The 19,688-nt window shown below is 42.6% G+C and overlaps 1 protein-coding gene across 2 annotated transcripts in view; it reads right to left on the bottom strand.

Moving 5' to 3' along the window:
* The window catches only part of KCNH5 (potassium voltage-gated channel subfamily H member 5), a 223,105-nt gene that overhangs the window by 180,864 nt on the left and 22,553 nt on the right, over positions 1-19,688 (bottom strand). The window contains exons 3-4 of one of the 2 annotated variants that reach the window (XM_024105172.3): positions 13,816-13,934; positions 8,933-9,061 (exon numbers count right to left, since the gene is read on the bottom strand). In XM_024105172.3, the coding sequence (XP_023960940.1) occupies positions 8,933-9,061; positions 13,816-13,934 (248 nt within the window). The remainder of the gene's footprint in view (positions 1-8,932; positions 9,062-13,815; positions 13,935-19,688) is intronic. The other variant, XM_005285878.5, reaches the window with a different exon arrangement.

Here is a 19,688-nt window from a genome sequence, read left to right as displayed (position 1 = left end):
AGATCATAGAATCATAGAATCACAGACTATCAGGGTTGGAAGGCACCTCAGGAGGGCATCTAGTCCAACCCCCTGCTCAAAGCAGGACCAATCCCCAACTAAATCATCCCAGCCAGGGCTTTGTCAAGCCTGACCTTAAAAACCTCTAAGGAAGGAGATTCTACCACCTCCCTAGGTAACCCATTCCAGTGCTTCACCACCCTCCTAGTGAAAAAGTTTTTCCTAATATCCAACCTCGGCAGACACCAAGATCCTGGGGCTGGCTGGGGGCTGGGTAGGTACCCTGCATAAGTAAAAGCCGCCTGGAGGCTCTTTAACCTGGTGAATTCTCCATCACTGACCATTTTTAAATCAAGATTGGATGTTTCTCTAAAAGGTCTGGTCTAGGAATTATTTTGGGGAAGTCCTGTGGGCCATGTTATACAGGTGGTCAGACTAGATGATCACAATGGTCTCTTCTGCCTTGGAATTTAACCTATATCCCCCCACTGCCCATAGCCCCAACTAGGCAATTTCTAGCAGCTGCTCCACATTGACCCTGTCCCTAGGAACGCATGGTATGCCAGGGGCCGGGTAGCATACAGTCACTATGTCAAGTGGCGGCTATAAAATGATCTGTCCACCACACTAATAGATAATGGTCAAACCGTGATACTTAAAGGTTAGGAATTTGGATATTTTGACACCTAACTAAAGTGGTCTGATTTTCAGAGGTGCTCAGCACCAAACTCTCTGTGACGGGGGACCCACTGCTCCCATCCACTTCGCTTCACACACACTGTTCAGAGACCTTCCCTTGTGTAGATACCACTGTGCAGTTATTTACAGCATTTCACTTCACCACCTTCTCCACACTAGTGCAGTCACACAGTATGCACAATGTCATTCAATTCTCCTAACCCTTCTCCAAAGCAGGGGGTGTCTCCTCCCAGGGCATTCCCTTTTGTCAGGCCCTACTACCCTTGTCTGTCTGCATCTGTGTCCCTCTCCTGCTTCTCTCTCCCTGCACTTCCTTCCCATGCTCTTTTATCCTGTCTCCCTGGTAATAGGACTGCTGGTAACAAGTTCGAGTTATCTTTAGCCTATGAGACTATTTCCTTGTCTTTTTTTCCCTCCTCCTTTGCCTCTCGGGGTACTCCCCCTTTCTTTACCTTCTCTCTGGCTTGTGTTCTCCTGTCTAATATTCTCCAGTCCTTCTATGCTTAATGGCTCTTTTCCCCCTGGGTTTCATTCTAGGCCTCCAGGGTTTCGGATGCCCCTTTGCTTTCCTAATGGGAAAGGGCTCCAGTCCATGCCTAATATGAAGGGGTGGGGCAACCCATCCACTACCCCACCCCATTTCCCTTTGAACTTCTCTCAAACTTCCAGGGTACCTGTGCCACAGGGCAGTTTCATATTAACTCACGTATGCATTCGAGCCTCACTCTTGCTCCAGGAAGTTTCACCAACTCCCACCTGATTAGTGAAGAGGCTGAGGCCGTGTGCACCAGCCCCCTTTGATACCTCCTCCCCAACACTACAGGAACAGTTGGTAGCTTCCTTCTTTCTCCCTGCTGGGAGTCCCGGTCCAACCCCAGAAGTCTGTAAACCCTCACTCCGTGTATGGGCAGTCTCTTTTTACACGTTCCTGCTGCCTACACTGGTAATACACAATCAACGAGACCCCATCAGTGTCCCTCTGGGCTCCTCCCTCTTCTTCTCGGTGCTCTTTCTGGATGTAGGTTCTCTGGTATTCCTCCCAAGATCTGGCCACTTAAGCTGCCGACTTCCTCCCCCCCAACCCGGAACATCCAGGGCTGCAAACTCTTCTGTTAGTTTAATTGCCACATCTAGGGTAACAGATTGATGCCACCTGACCCATATGTGGTTATCCTCCAGCAGAGGAACTGTTCAAGAATGACAGTGTCTGTAATATCCACACTTTGGGTATCCAGCCTCAGCCAATGAGTGGCCTAGTCTGTCAGTTTCTGGGCAAATGTCTGAGGCCGTAATCCCCCAGTCCATCCATCTTGCAACTCAACATTTTTACTGAGACTTGCCCATCGAAAGGCCCACCTAGTCTAGGCTGGCCACGTTAACCATTTTGCAATCTCTTACCAGCTCCTCACTGAGAGCCACCTAGGCCTCCTGAGCTTCTCCTGTGCTAGCCATGGCGCCCAGTCTCCCTATTCCATCCTGCCCCCAAAGCCACTCTCTCCAACATGACCACAAACACGTCAGGGTTGTCTGCGGGGCCCACCTTGCAGAGGCCTAGCCTTGCATCCGATTGCCAATCCCCACTGCAGGACTCACCACACTTTGTAGAGTTGTTGCTGCACCTGGGCTTGCTCCCTTATAAACTCCTGCAGGGTTTTGTTTTGTTTTTTGTTGCAGAGCCTGCCAGGCAAGCAAGAAGCTTTCTCTTCAAATGGTGGGACTGTTAGAAGTTCTGCAAGGTCTTCTGCACTTCCTTCTGCAGTTCGACCAGCATTGGAAAGTCTCCTCCATCGCCCAGCCTGCCAAACATTTACACCAGCTCCCCCATCACCTTCTTCATCTGCAAGGATAAAGGAAGGATCCCCCCAAGTGTGACGGGGGTCCCGCTACTCCCGACCACTTTGCTTCGCTCAGACCGCTCAGAGACTTCTGCTCACATAGGTACCATCATGCAGTTTGTTTGCAGTATTTCACTCCTCCACCTTCTGCATACTAGTGCAATCACAGTATTAGAATGTTAACCACTTTTGTTACCCCTTCTCCAAAGCAGGAGGAAAGGAAAGATGTCTCTTTCCAAAGCATTCCTTTTTGTCAGGCCCTACTTGCCCACCTGTCTGTCCGTCCATCCATCCACACATTCTCCTTCCCCACTCCCTCCCTGCACTTCCTTCCATCTTGTCACCTTTGTAAACAAGCTAATTAGCTTCCCGGCCCCAATCCAATCTAGAAATCAGGAATTCCTCTCCTTAATCAGGCCCTCCCAGAGGGTCTAACTGGTTAAAGAGCGACCAGCGGGCTGGTTCAGTTGCTGATTCCCGGCATTCTGTCACACTCTCCTATTAACTTCAGTAGGAATTGGAGGTGCTCTGCATCAGCGGGTATCTGTTACAGTTTATTTAGAAGCAAAAGTATGGATTTAGGGCCCAGATCCTCAAAAGGTATTTGGGCACCTAACTCCCACTGAAATCAATGGAAGTTAAGCACCTAAATACTATTGAGGATCTGAATACAGGGCCTCGGAATTGCCACATTTGAAAATGGAGTCTGTAATTGATATTATAGTTGTTATAAGCCACATATGAATATGGGAATATGAAGAGTTTAAAAGTCTCAGGGAAATATCATATTATTAGGATATTTGCTCTGCTGAAAACCCAGACGTGACTGATTTTCCTTAAGAAAACATTAATGTAGCTCTACTGGGTTGCAATTAACCTCTTTGTCAGGGCTCATCTGATCTTAAAAGTAAAGGACAAAATGAAGGCATTTAAATCAATGCCTCACAGTAGTATCCAAGATCTTAATCTGCAGGAAAAATGCTTAGGTTAACAATCAACAGAGGGTCCTGTGGCACCTTTGAGACTAACAGAAGTACTGGGAGCATAAGCTTTCGTGGGTAAGAACCTCACTTCTTGCATCTGAAGAAGTGAGGTTCTTACCCACGAAAGCTTATGCTCCCAGTACTTCTGTTAGTCTCAAAGGTGCCACAGGACCCTCTGTTGCTTTTTACAGATTCAGACTAACACGGCTACCCCTCTGATAGGTTAACAATGATATTCTGTGAAAAAAAGACTATAAAAGGGTAATTACAGCAATTCTAATGTTGATTCCTGCCCATAGGAGCGCAAGTAACACCTTCAGACAATGAAAAGGCCTTTTTTTCCCCCCATCTTGTAGTAAAGCATGAAATGGTAAATATACAACAACACTTTAAACCATCTATATTCTATGGCATACAAACCAAAGCAGAGCTCTAGCAATTTTTGGAGTTAGGCAGTTTGGAAATATAAAATGAGAAAGCTATATCAGCTTCTAACATCAGTAATGAGTATACGCAATTCTAAATCATGTATGGATGTTCAGCCATTCAGATCATTACATTGGCTAGATGTTTGTTCCTTATTATGGATAAAGGGTAGCTAGTGAAATGGACTATTTTCTATGATAATTTTTTCCACTATACTGTAGCTTTACCGGGGATAGAGGTGAATAGGATATAAAAAACAAACAAACAAGCAAGCAGAAAATAATGGGCCAGATCGTAAGACTTTTGCACGCATTAACTAGTGCCTTACTCGGCAAGCAGGCCCACTGAAGCCAATGAAACCATTGAAGGAGCAAGATGTTATCAGTGTGCACAAAAATATCCCATCTAGCTCAGTGGTATTAGGCCAAATTCATTAACTTCAAAATTCCGTGTATTTCCTTGCTTTATAATCTGCTGTAATGCTAGGATACATTCAAATGCGTGACTTCTGTTTTTGCACAACCATTTTTGCATGCACCGTTGATTGCATACTAACAAGTGGGAACACACCTATTTTGCACTCACATTCAGCCACTGGTCAGCTCAAAATGGGTGCATAATCACTGGATGAGGTTAGGCAAGTCACTTTACTGCTCTGTGTCTCGGTTTCCCCGTCTGTAAAATGGGGATAATGATACTGCTCTCCTTTGCAAAGTGCTTTGAGATCTACTGGTGAAAAGTGCTACATAAGAGCTATGTATTTTCATATTGTATGTGTTTTCAGCCTTTTCTCTACCTTAACTGTGATTCCATATTGTGGAAACACATTCAAATGCAGAACATTCCATATTTATCTTACAGTTCATTTTTTCTTAACAAGTTTCATGACTCTGCCACTAACGTGAATTTTTAGATTTAAGTTTAAATAATAAATGCAGCTATTTGACCTGAGCTGCAAGTAAAAAAAAAAAAAAAAAAAGCATTAGAAACCTGGATACCCAAAACTATATTCACCATTTCATATATTGCTTAGGAGCTATTGGTTTTGTATGTAGAGAATGTATCCATTTAAAACAAACAACGTTACTCTTTTACTTCAATTTTTATTTTCTCAGTGGGTTAGATTTTCTTTCAATGGGATTATTCTCTCATTAAACATTAACTGCAAGAGATTTATAGACTGTTCATGTGGTTTTGGGTTGTGTGGGAGCATGCAGGCTTTGATCAGGAACATTCCTTTAAGTGGCATTTTCAGATATTTTTTAAGTGAATTTAGTAGTGAACTAGTAGACAGCCCTGAAAACTTAAGCCCTCTGTTTATCAATAGGACTGGCAGCAGCAATGCAAACTTGTGTGAAAAATTCAGGCCTAGAGGAATCACTTGTAGGAGTCAGATAACGGCTAAGCCTCCATCCCTGCTCAGACTGCCAATAGTGGTGCCAGCTGCAATGATGATTTTTGTGATGTGGACATTTGCCCACTAGAAACTGGACTGAAGCCATCAAATCCAAGGAAATGCTTTTTGGCAACCCATCACTCTGGGCCACACTGATGACCTTGAAGGGAAAAGTTCCATATCCTAGCACCTATCCCCTGAGTCATTGTCTAATTGTTATTATTTTAAACACTATTTGCTTGTGCTTTGCTGGAGTGAGATCTATTATAGCTCTAGGATATGGCAATGTACTTGCCGATACCGCAGACTACACTGGTATGGCAGGATTAGTACATAATGGCATCGATATTTTATTGCTGTTGAATTTTTCATCTTAAATGAAATAGACATCTTAAATAATAGACAGTAACTCAAATACACCATTCATAGTTACATTGGGCATATGTTTTACTTATGTATTATGTACGTCATAGCTCTGGTAGACTCTCAAAACAAAGAAGTCTTTTAAAAAAATGAGCCCTTTCAATGACAGATTCTAGTACTTTAAAGCAGTATTTTACCATAGTGCTTTTCATAAATGCTTCTAAATTTCCCAGTAAATTGTAATTTATATATCTATCAAGCCCATAATTCAAAACTAAAGTGCTCTGCGAGCCTGGGCGCATACAGCGATGTTATCTGCAAGAAAAATGAATTATGCATATCCTATAGCACTACATCTGACAAAGTAGTGCTGTAATTCCAATGCAGTGGGGCAATACAGACTCATTCAATTGAGATACAAAAGGTAATGCAACAGTGCTGGGGGGTTTTCTTCCACGTACTGATGCCAACATTTATAATTTAATATTTTCAGAGAGAGAGAGAGAGAGATGAACAAACATAGGGAGTTCCTCCTGATTTACACCAGCGTAAGTGAGAGGAAAATCAGGCCAATGATGTGGGGTTAACAGGCTTGTATTGGATATTTTACCCAAAGTACTCTGATCGAGTGCTGTTAGACTTCAGCCGTGTTGATCAGTCTGCCCATGTGAAAGCAGAAGACAATATGCCCCCATGCCCGGAAAATGGGCAAGCGCCTTTCAAACTTGCCGGTTAAAGTCTCAGCCTGCTATAGGGCAATACTATGGAATGGTGCTTAAATGTAACAATTGGCATTTGAAAATAATGATACCCTCCCCTTTCAGACAGCAGCAATAAAGAGAATTTTCACAGCTTCTTAACATTTTCCCCTATAAACACATACTGCGGAGGTGGACCAACCACCCTGCTACAGAGAAATACCACAAGAGGTGTCATCTCCTGCCCAACAAAAGAAGGCCTATGGGCATCAGACAAGCCATGGTGGAACATCATTGGACAAAAGACTTTGTTGGTCCCCGTCCCCCCCCCAAAACATCCATGAAATGGAGATGTGCACAAATCCTCATCCCATCAGCTTGAGACCTGGGGGAAGGGGATAAAAATCTATGTCAAGAAAAACTGTTATCACTATAAAAAGCAACAGAGGGTCCTGTGGCACCTTTGAGACTAACAGAAGTATTGGGAGCATAAGCTTTCGTGGGTAAGAACCTCACTTCTTCAGATGCAAGTAATGGAAATCTCTAGAGGCAGGTATATATCAGTGTGGAGATAACGAGGTTAGTTCAATCAGGGAGGGTGAGGTGCTCTGCTAGCAGTTGAGGTGTGAACACCAAGGGAGGAGAAACTCCTTGGTGTTCACACCTCAACTGCTAGCAGAGCACCTCACCCTCCCTGATTGAACTAACCTCGTTATCTCCACACTGATATATACCTGCCTCTAGAGATTTCCATTACTTGCATCTGAAGAAGTGAGGTTCTTACCCACGAAAGCTTATGCTCCCAATACTTCTGTTAGTCTCAAAGGTGCCACAGGACCCTCTGTTGCTTTTTACAGATTCAGACTAACACGGCTACCCCTCTGATACTCGACACTGTTATCACTATGCTGCTTGGAATGTGGAGAGGGCAAAATTTCTAAGCATAAGAAAGAGATTCCCTAAGCAGCTTAGCCTGGTTTAGCCCTCAAGGACACAAAGAGCTTGTATATTACAGCAACCTCTATTATCTTTTGATACCTAAGACTGTAACTCATTTGGTGTATATGTTTACCTGCTTTAACCTTGTAAATAACTCTCTCATTTCTTTTTCCTGGTTAATAAACTTTTAGTTAGTTTAATACAGGACTGGCTACAAGCATGGTCTTTGATGAGAAATCTAAGGTACAAATGACCTGGGGAAAGTGACTGGTCCTTTAGGACTGGGAGTAACCTGAACATTGTGGTGATTTTTGATGTAAGGGACCATCTATCACAAAGGCAGGCTTGCCTGGGTGGCAAGATAGATCAGTGTGCCCGAGGGGACTGTCTAGGACTCCATGTTAAGGCTGTTATAGTGTCTGAGGAGTTCACACTTGTTACTTGGTTGGTGAAATCTAGTGATAGAACATACAGCCAGTTTGGGGTTTGTGTCCTGTTCCTGGACAGTCTGCCCTGAGGTTGGCACGCATGCTCGTAAGCCTCTCCAGACAGCTTGACAAATATATTCAGTAACTTTTGAGTTACCCAAGCATGGATAATCAGATGTTTTCCACACTGTACGAAAATCGTTCAGACCCTGTTTTTTTGCACTTGGAGGACACCAAGAGTTTCTCTTTGAAGCTTTGGATGTTCATAGTTCTCCATGAGGAACCCAGACTTTGCCAAGTTGGGGGCGGCGGGGGGGGGGGGGAGGAGGTGAGGAATAAATAAACGATAAGCAAATGCAAAGCAACAGGATATTATTTCCCTTAACCAAGTGTGCACTAAGTATAATTAGAAAAACAACACACATATAAACTTAGCATACAGCAGCCATGAAGCACAGAATATGCCTCAGGATCGAGAGAGACAGTATAAACAGGTCCTTTTCATCCTTCCCCAGCAGCTGTCCTTGGACAAGGCTGAGGATCTGGCCCTGGGTGTTTATTTGAATAGGCCACTGCACATCCAAATGAACACCATCTGCAGCAGCTGTTAACAAATAAACCCAACAACCAGAGCTATGCTGATATCATTGCTGGCAAACAAGGAACAAGCAAAATGGGCCATTTCATTGTAATTTCACCTTCAACAGAAAAAAAGATATCAGTATCTCATCACCAACGGGGGAAAAAGTGTTTACTAAATGGAAAATTATAATCTCCTTAGGGAAAAAGACATTTAATTTTCAATCTCCTAAAACAGTAAAGCTTAACAAATAATTAAAAGTGGCTAACAGTGTCTCAAAGTGATACTAGTTTCTAATCTAAGCAAAATCTAGCTGTGCTGAAACAATCAGTGAAACCATACCCAAAAAAAAGATATACCCAGTCTAGGGACAGTTGCAGCATGTTGTTAATTAATGTTACATACACTGTGCTTGATCTTAGAGTTCTATACCACAAACGTAGCAGAATGATGTCCGAACTCTTACACATTGCTAAGTATTTCCTGAAGCCAAGAAACACTTCACATTCATTGTTTGCTTCTGCTCTGAGGTTCAACTTGAATATGTGTATTTTAACATTAATAATAATTTATTTTAAAAATTACCTTTTGTTGAATCATCTTCAATTGGTTGTTTGAACAAAGTGATATCTTTAAAAGTGCACAGGAATAAAACCACTTTTTCATGTTCGTTTCTTATAGGTGCGATTTGCATGTAGAACCAAACTGGGGTTCCTGGAGAAGAGAGAAAGAAACCAGGGCATGTGATAGAACACCAGCTTTCCACAACTCCTACACGGGGCATTTCATGGTTTAAATGCTGTATTATATGCATTTATCTGAAAACCATTTCTAGATAGCTGTACTTTTGCCATGTTTGTTTGGGTCTATAATATATTCACACACACATTAAAATGAGAAAATGCTAGCAATCCAATTAACTACCCCAAGTAACCAAAGGAAGAACCCCAAACAATTTTTGCCATAACACTGTTTTACTATTCCCCCTTTAGCCTGGTCTCTCCCTATCATTCTTCACCCCCTTTGGAGTCTGGTCGGGTCTCATCCTCAGGGTATGAAAAACTTTCTGATATTTCTAAAGTAACAAACAAGGCGAGAGGAAAACCTTGACGATCCATGTTACTCCATCACAGAGAATCAAAACAAAATGGCAAAGACACCTACGTTTTTTCTTTGCTGGTCATCTTTAAAAAACAAGCTTTAGATTTTTTTAAAAACATTTTTTAATTTCTCTGTAAATTAGGACGATTCTGTCAAATGTGCCATGTCCCCGATTTGACACTCTTCCACACGTAAAAAAGAACGCTTGAGAGATGAGCTCAGCCATCCTGCCTCCCTGTTTTCTGGGCTAATCACCAGACCATACCCTCCCCCAACACACACACACAGCTGAATATAGAGCTCAAGAGGTCTGACTCCCAGTCTCTCTGCTGTTCTAACCAATAGACGATATACCCACCGATATATCTTCCTCTTAGTATTTGAACTAAAGGCAAAACTATTTTACAATCCTGGTACTTTGGTTAAGCAAACAATAAACAAAGCACCTAAAATGCTGGAGGGGTTAGGATAGCAGATATATATGCACACAGCAGGAATGTAATATGCTTAATTCTCCTGCATGATGTACCAGTAAACCGGCAAGTGTCCTGTTCTCTATAGGGTCAAATTCACCCCTGTGTAGTCAGCCACCACAAGGATTGTGCACCACTTCAGTTCTATTGCTTCATGCTGATCTGCTGCAGGGGGGTAGATTTTACTCTTATTGATTTGGGATCCTGCACAGTTTGTTTAGAGATACACAGTTCACTTGTATGAATGGCATGTCAGTGAAGCCTCACCTACACTAGAAAACATGGGCCATCCTGAGAATCATTTGCTCCCCATAGCAAGTTTATAACACCTCACATCCATACACAGAGGTGCTCCAAATGGCTTAGTATCATCAGCATAGGACATGACCTCTTTGCAAATTGTCACACGGATTAATCTCTGGCGGGCTGCTTAAGGTGGTGTGATTGTATATTCAGTTTATATCCATCCCTGACAATCTTGTCACACCACTGAAGCTTTTGGCAAACATGGGCTTGTTGGCCAAGTAGCAGCATTCCTTGGTACACACACTTTGAAACTGGTTGGTCTTTTAGTCTAATATGTCCAGGCCAAGAAAGCCATTGAAACTGAACCAGTGCGGATGGAGACGGTGGCTGGTTCAGCTTTTGAATAGCCTAATTTCTGATCTTGTCCTGCCACTTGATATGGAGAAGTGGACAGAGACTACGAGAATGGAAAATATCATTCCAACATTCTTCAGCTTTCCTCTGTGCCCACATTTCACTTCCATTCAGCAGAGCTGGTCTGTGGTTCCATAGATCCGCAGCGTAATGTCTCAACATTCCTCACAGAGGCTACTGAAGGGCCAAAAACAGGGCAGCATCGGCTACTTCACAGGCATCCACTTATTTTGAGCATCTTCAGACCTCATGCTGGAGGATGGCTTAGCAGAATGCACAATGCCATTTGGATTAGACATGCTTTCACCCAGGTTAAAAATTGTTTTCAGTCTGAACTGTTTTGGTGCGAGTATGGACACAAACTAGTCCACCCACACAATGCACCGTTGGCCTTTCAAAATCTCCCACCATGCATTGCTTCTGGAGTTGTACCAGAAACTGCAGAATAGGTGCCCAGAGGGCACTGCAAATAAAATGGTTTAGCATAAGACTAGTGTAGACAAGGTCAAAACTGTAATTCACCGTAGCTACATTGAACTGTTTGTGATTAAACCAGTACAATAGCAGTAAGTGGTACAAGCACAGGGAAGGCCTGTGGTTTAGGGTTTATTCAAGGGACATTGTGCTGACTGCTCCATTATTTCAACTACCAATGGCCAACTCAAGATTTACAGACCTGAACACTGGCTTCTAAGAGGTTTGTAATGTGCAGCTCTTTAGACAAGTAACTAATTAAAAAGCAGAAGTCACTCTAATAAACACAAGGAAACCAGGCAGTCCTCATACCAGCAAGCTAAGTAAGTGCCTGAGGGCAGCAATCCTGAGGATAATGCCTGAAAGCAGCAGCCCCTGGATAATACCTCTCACTATGCTGGAGGCAAAGGAAAAGCCAAACAAGTCTCAGTTGCTACCAAAAGAGTCTCTCAGGAGAAAAACCTACACAACTCATGAGCAAGAACACACAGCACTGCTAGGCACAGAGTGGGGGTTGAAATGAACACTGGATGTTCTCATGCTTGGTCTATGAAAGTGCAGTGAACTCAGAGCAGAAGGCTGGTGACACACCTGGCCACCAGTGGGAATAAACTGAAACCCCTCAATCTGGTAACAGTCTGTATTTCCTGCAGGTGTTATGGAAGAAACATACACTACCTATTTTTCGCTACAGTGTTAACCTTAACATGTGCTTTTGTAGTGAGGTCACGTTTTACCAATCTGCAGGAAGCCAGGTACAGATTACGACTGGGTAGAACCAAGTGCTGGACAACGCATTTGCTGAGACAGAAGTCGGCCAGTTAAAGTGTTAGTACCAAAAGGAGTCTTAATTCTTGGCTTTGGGGGAAGAGGAGAGAGAGCAAGAGAGATTGAATTTACGGATGGGATCCGATCCAAGACTGAACAGAGAATGACCCTATGGACTGTACTTGGATATTTTCTTATTACAAAATCCTTCCACTATCCTGCATATCTTATAAAAACTATAGACAGAAGAGCTGGAAATCTGGGCACAGCTGAAGGTTTTAATGAGGAAGCTGTGTTTCAGGATTTATTGAGAGGCAATCCACTCAAGCAGGGGATATTCTCTAAGCAAAAGCTATTGGCCCGATATGGAAAAGAGATCAGGAGAAAGCTTTTAGCTTTTCTATTTAAAAATAAAAGGGAAAGGAATTTAATGAAAGACTGACACCTGTTAACCAGGAGCTGCCACTTCAGCTTATTTTTAATAAGATAACCCTATAGTAAAGGGGAGAGTTGATTGCCAGGGATCCATTCTGTTACCAGCTGGAAACAGGGTGTGGCAACACTAAAAGCCTTTTCCAGTGGAGAAATGCAGGGCAAACCCATCTCAGGACAATTTCCTAACATGTGGGAGCAATCAGGCAGAGTACATGGACAAAAGAGCAGAGCAGCGGAAAAGCAAAAGAACAGACATGACCATTTGCCAAAGACCAGAATGGTGTCATTCACAGGACATGTCAAGACACCTGCAGCAATACTGGAAGTGAGAGCTTCAATTGTGCTTCTTTTAATGGAAAAGTTTGCTAACATACTTCGGGGTGGGCAGAACACATGTATAATTTCAGGAAGTCTTAGCAGGTACAATCTCAGGGAGCAGCATGGTCTTAAATCCTCTGTTCATAGTTATGAGAGACAGAAGTGTTTGTATTAATATATAGCACAACTATTGGATGAGGCCCTGGAACACGATTTGCCCTTTCCTATAGTGCACATTTTTTCTGCAACTGAAGTACACTAGGAAAAGCTATGGACCCAATCCTGCAAGCTACTCCATGCAGGCATAGGGGTCTGCCTGTGGAGAGCAGCTTACAAGGCTAGGGCCTATATAACCTGGCCTCACACAACCGAATGAACATGCAAGTTACTGGGTCAAGCTTCCAGGATCTCATGGCAGCAGCATTCTTTGAATAGTGATTAAGTCCGAGTATAAAAAAAAAAGAGGGACTGTAAAAGTTAAAAACACAGAGTCTGTAAATTTTGCCAGCCAATCCACAACTGAGAGATTTTGTCCAGCATCATGTTAAATGTTGATGAACAAGAACAATGCACAGAAGCAGCATAAACACCTACAGAGAAAGACTAGGATAGCAATATGTGGTGGCAACCTGACTCTGAAGTAAAATCATCTCCAGTTCTTGAAACCTGCTGGAGAAGCCAGCCAGCTAAAGGAGAGAATTGGTCACATTGTTGAGTTACTATATTGTCCTCTGCCTTCTAATAACCTTGTACTAATTCTTGACTGGGTCTTATGTTTGGTGGTCTCAGCCAAGTTCCTAATGGGAACGCATCATAGAGCCATCAAATCAGTAGGCACAAGTGACAGGACCATAGACATCTGGGACATGAGTGTTCCAGCTCATGATTGAGGGAATTCTCCGATCTGCATGGAGCACCTCGCACAGTGCTTCCTACCAATGTACCTAGTTTGATCACCTTCATATACCCCAAAAGTTTCAAAAATGGGTTTCTGGAGTCCTCACCTGAGGCATTTTAAAGGGGCCAGACTTTCAGAAAGTGCGGAGTACCCACCCGCTAAAAACCAGACCCTTTTAAGGGGTCTCAAGTTGCCCATTCAAATATTAAGGCACCCAAAATCACTAGTCACTTTTAAAAACCTTGCCCCAAACTCCCACACAAATGCTAAAAGAAAAATTGGTATTGCTCAATTATTCATTTTAAAAATATACTGTTAATAACCACTAGTTGCATACATACTGTTATACATACTGTTTTTCTTGTACAGAAGAATTTCAAAGCAGTTTGACTCATAGTTGTCAAAAGTCTGTCTGACTTTTTCAATGGTCTTCTTATCCGTCAGTTCCCCATACATAAAACTGGAAAAGAAAAATCCATTTCTGTTTTTTTCCACACTCAAGTAACAACTTAGAAACATTGGCTATGCCGTAATTGTCATCCACTGACATGTAACTACGATTTACACCTCATTTCAACATTTATGGTATTCCAAGATTGCCATGAAACCTATAAAGCAAACAATTGTGGCTGCTTATTTTTTGTAAGAAAGATTTATGTGCTGTCATTATACGTTTTATATAAGTGACTTTCTAGGTATACATTCAAGGCTAGAGTGTTAAAAAAAAGAGCTGACAATATACAAAAGCATGACCTATTACTACCAATGGGGCAACACGTAAAAATGCTACAGTGACAAAATGATGAAGTGGAGAAGAAAACTCAACAAAAGCCATGCAAATTCTCAAATCCTCTTAGAACCCCTTAGACTCGTGAGGCAGAATGGAATCCACTACTGATAAGTCCTGATGATCCAAGCATCAGTTATGAGAATGTTGAGCTACACAAAATTTGCTTCCATGCCCTGAATCCAAAATTCAGACAGGGACCAAAGTTCCGTTCTCTAAAATTATCCAGAGGTACCCCAAGACATTCAGGTAATCAGAGTTTACTTATAAAGGTCTGATTATGAATCAAGACAGGATTTCACCAACAAGAAATAAAGGCTGCAATTCTCTTGCAAATAAATTCCCCAATCCAGCACAACTTTTACGAGTACGAATTGTCCCATTGAAGTCAAGTCAAGTTTGCTTTTATCCCATGTGAGTGGGAAAGAAGTCACTGGGACAACTCACACGCTTCAAGTTAGAGATGTGCCTAAGTGCCTTGGTACACTAAGAGGTGGTAAGACAACTCCCACCTGTTTATGCTCTCTGTCTGTGTGTATATATATCTCCTCAATATATGTTCCATTCTATATGCATCCGAAGAAGTGGGCTGTAGTCCACGAAAGCTTATGCTCTAATAAATTTGTTAGTCTCTAAGGTGCCACAAGTCCTCCTGTTCTTCTAAGTGCCTTGCTGGCTCAATTTCCCAGCTACCCTGTTCAACATGACACCTTTCAAATAGTGAATTCCCAACATCAATTATATAAGTGCCAGCACCTGACATTCATATTGGCAGGGTGAATTTCAATGGAAGGGCATCCCTGGTTCAAATTCTCTGTGCTGATGTAAATATGCAAAACTCCGTTAAACTGCTCTGAGGTTTACTCACATTATATTTACCTCACTTGCCTAACTTGTGGAATAAAATAGAGCTTTATGCATTGCCTTTTTATTGCACAAGTAAGAAACTGAACTGCTAGACTATTATGCAACTCTTTTAAGAAATATGCAAATATATTTACTTATTTCATGTTATTCAATTAATTTTTGTATCACATTGTTTGGAAAAAGTACTAAAATGCATCTGTACATTCCTCCTCCTCCCCTCCACTAACCGGGTATAAATGCAAACTTAAGGATGGTGTGGGTCCGCTGCTCAATGGAGAAGGTGAGCTGGAAACAGAAGATGATAGGAAGGCAGAGCTTCTCAATATCTACTTTGCTTCAGTCTTCTCACAAAAATTAACATGTGACCAGATGACTAGTGAAGTTACCATAGATAATAAAGGGGAAGGGATGCAGATTGGGATAAGTAAAGAACACATCAGATCTTCTGACCAATTTGAATGGATTCAAATCAGCAGGGCCAGATGCTATGCACACAAGGGTACTGAAAGAATTAGCTGAAGAAATCTGGGAGCCACTGGCAATACTATTTACAAACTTGTGGATGACAGGAGAGGTCCCAGAAGACTGGAGAGAGGCTAACATAGCGTCCACCTTTGAAAACGGGAAAAAGGAGGCGCCAGGGAACTATAGAGCAGTCAGCCAATCCTCGATACCTAGTAAGCTACTAGAGCAATGTATAAACATTCAATTTGTGAATACCTAGAGGATGAAGGGGTAATCACTAGCAGCCAGCATGGATTTACCAAGAATAAATCATGCCAAACCAGCTTGATTTCCTTCTTTGACAGAGTAACTGATTTGGTGGATAGGAGGAATATGATGGACATAATATACCTGGACTTCAGCAAGGCTTTTGACACAGTCCCACATGACATTCTGATAAGTAAGCTGGAGAAATGTGGATTCGACGGTACTACCATTAAGTGGATACATAATTGGGGGGTTCCCATAGGGATCTGTTCTGGGTCCGGTGTTGTTTAACACCTTTATTAATGACCTGGATGTAAGTATGGAGAGAATACTGATCAAGTGTGCAGATGACACAAAGCTAGTAGGGGTTGCCAATACTTTGGAGGATAGAGCTCACAGTCAGAGGGATCTCGATAAATTGAAGAACCGGGCTATAGACAACCAAATGACATTCAGCAAAGACACATGTAAGGTGCTACACTACGGGAAGAAAAATCGAACACACAAATACAGAACGGGGGGAAAACTGGCTTGGCAGCAGCACTGCTCAGAAGGATCTGGGAGTTGTGGTGGATCACAACCTCAACATGAGTCAGCAATGTGACGCTCTTGCAAAAAAAGCAAATGCGGTTTTAGGTTGTATTAACGGAGGCATAGCAGGTAAGTCATGGGAGGTGATAGTACCACTCTACTCAGTGCTGGGTAGGCCTCAGCTGGAGTACTGTGTCCAGTCTTAGGCACCAATGTATAAAAAGGATGCAGCGAGACTGGAAAGGATCCTGAGGCAAGAGACAAAGATGATCAAAGGGATGGAATGTGAGACATATGAGCAAAGGCTGAGGGAACTGGGTATGTTTAGTTTGGAAAAGAGGAGATTGGAGGGAAGGGGAGGTATGATAGTGGTCTTCAGATACTTAAAAGGCTGCCATAAAAAAAGATGGGAGAAAAGCTGTCCTCTCTTGTCTCAGAGGGCAGGACAAGAGGCAATGGATTCAAACTACAGCATAGCAGATCTAGATTAAATCTCAGAAAAAGCTTCCTAGCTGTAAGAACTGTAGGACAATGGAACAGACTGCCTAAGCTTCTTCACCGGAGTTTTTCAAAAGGAGGCTGGTATAAGTGGGCACCGCTCCATTGACTTTACTTCTAAGGGTATGTCTACACTGCAGCTGGGAGCAGGGCCACCTGGGGGAAAGGAGGGTGCAAGAAAAACTAATGCGTGAGATTGCAGCACCATTCAGGTTTGGCCCAGCAGCTCCTCCGCAATGGAGGGGCCACCAGTCCAAACTGAATGGTAGAATATAGAATAGAATATCAGGGTTGGAAGGGACCTCAGGAGGTCATCTAGTCCAACCCCCTGCTCAGAGCAGGCCCAAGTGGTGCTGCAAGCCCGTGAGCCAGGTCACAACACCCGAAGCAGGGAGCTGGGCCCAGCCCCGTAGGACAGAAGCCAGCACTGTGGGGTTGCGGGGGTGGCACCTCTCCAATATGCCACTGCTCCCCAGGTCCTCCTCTCGGGGACAATTTTTTGGAAGGTGGGAGGGCCTCAGTTTCAGATTTTGCCCCAGGCTCCCAAACACCTGTGTGCTGACCTGACTGAGAAGTGTGATTCACAGCGTGGGTAGACAGACTCACGCTAGTCCAGCTTGAGCTAGTGTGCTAAAAACAGCCGTGTGGGCATCGCAGCCCGAGCTTGGCTCACAGTGGTGGCCCAGGCAGGCCTGGACTCAGGTGGCTAGCCCGAGCTGCCAAACATGCTGCCATGTCCGCACTGCTATTTTTAGCGCACCAGCTCAAACTGAGCTAGCGGGGAGTTACCTGGGTGGGAAATCACACCTTCCAGCTGCAGTAGAGACAAACCCTAAAAGACTGAATTTCATAACAGAACATCTGAGCCCCCATGGTTATTCTTCCCCAGGACCAAAAATCAATGCAGACTGTTCTACGCAGATCTACAATTAAAGAACTGCAAGAAAAAAGGAAGATAGAATAAAAGCTGCCCAACACTTGGATGAACATACTTTTAATTGCCATTCACAGGCATTTTGAGTTTGAATGGAAACCCACAACAGCAACCTCCATGAAAATTAAAGATAAAGAGGAAATAAGGCTACCAGTGTCTCTGCAGTTTAAAAGAAGTTTTTCTTTTATTGATTGACAAACCTTCAGAGCTTCAGTAAACTGAGATTTATTTTACACTTATGCTGCAAGAAACAACAAAACAAGAACACTGAAGTTGTTAGTGACTTGACTGTGTTAGGGCCAGACTGTGAACTCCTTACTCACTACTGCTAAGCAGTTTTTCACACCAGTACAGTAGTTCTACTGGGTCAAGAGGAAACTCGCAGAGTAAGGTGCTACTCAGTGCGAGTAATGGGATCAGAATCTGGCCTGTAGATGAAAAACGTCCTATAATATTTGTGGGATACTAAAGGAAGTTATGCACAGCAAAACAAAGGCAGGCACTGATACAGTATATGTCATTACTAAGTCACCAGCGCAAATTATTAAGGAGATGCTACTGGACTTTTCTGTGATGATTGATGCCAGCAATCTGTTTTACCAAATCAGCTGAGTTCTACAAGATACCATTCAATAATGTCATCATTTTTGGAATTCACCACCAACCTATAATCCAACTTCTATTAATACATGGCAGTCTTTCAGATAATTCCACAACATACTGCAGACAGAATATTTTCAAATGACCTGTTTTCTATTTAGAAGTTCAGCTGATAATGTTTTATATATTTACATTTGAGGTGACAACAACTAAGGTTGGAATGTTTCATTTCTTTTTTATCTGTCCTCTTTAATGCACTGACAGGGCAAAACAAAAATATGACCTGAGAGGTTTAGCACAATGTATCATGCAACTGAATTTTCTGTTATGTTGTTCCAGAGATTTAAAACAATTTTCCCCTTAGTACGAGGAGACTACAGAAAAAAGATTCTGCTCAAGTGTTTATGTGGTTTATAAGTGCAGAAACAATCAATATTAATTAGAGGTATAATGACTAGCTGTATTCAGCATCTTGTATAGTGGGGATATTAGGTATTAAGGAGTAACTATACAACCCTGCTGAATATGATCAATCAACTGTATGTTTACATGAAAGTCAGTTTATGAGAGCAGTCAATCTCTAAAGTTCAAATCTTACCATATTTTCACATGTAAGGAAACATTTTAAGGTCTTGTGCTGCAATAACTAAACTTTTCAATGGACAGTTTTTAATATCAGGTGCACAGGGAACTTACAAAGCAACTCTGCCATACAAGTTACATAAGATCTCTGTTTATCACAGACTTAATTTAATTTTGACTGTCCCTTTTTATTTTTTTTTAAACCGGGGGATTCCCATCCCTACTCCTTTATCAATCACACTGTCTTCCTCTGCCACTTGTTGTTGTTATTTATTACTTGTCAAGCGTCAACAGCACACTGTACAAGACAAATATCAAGTCCACCCCGTGCTGGGGATCTTACAATCTACACAATGGACATATCGCAGACACATAAGACTCACTGAGATAGTCACAGAAAGGAGCAACTTTAGACAAATTTTTCTCTTTCTTAAGCAGGTCAATTTTTATTTATCTTGTCTGTGTTCTTATCTCCCTCCCAAGCACCCCCTGAAACAGAAGAACCATTCAATACAATGCAGCTCTGAGTGGGCACAGGATTCTTGTATTCCTAGTCAGTTTCAGAGAGCAGCTGATGGTGTCACCAGTAGTGTCCTGTTCATGCTAATGGATAATTCTGTGAGGTTCTGAAGGCCAGGGCCGGCTCCAGGCACCAGCCCAGCAAGCAAGGGGAAGGGGAAGGGGCTCTTCGGCGGCGGGTCCCT

This window comes from Chrysemys picta, chromosome 4 (assembly GCF_011386835.1).
Source record: "Chrysemys picta bellii isolate R12L10 chromosome 4, ASM1138683v2, whole genome shotgun sequence".
Classification (NCBI taxonomy): domain Eukaryota; kingdom Metazoa; phylum Chordata; order Testudines; family Emydidae; genus Chrysemys; species Chrysemys picta.
This window is presented reverse-complemented; position numbering and strand designations above follow the sequence as displayed.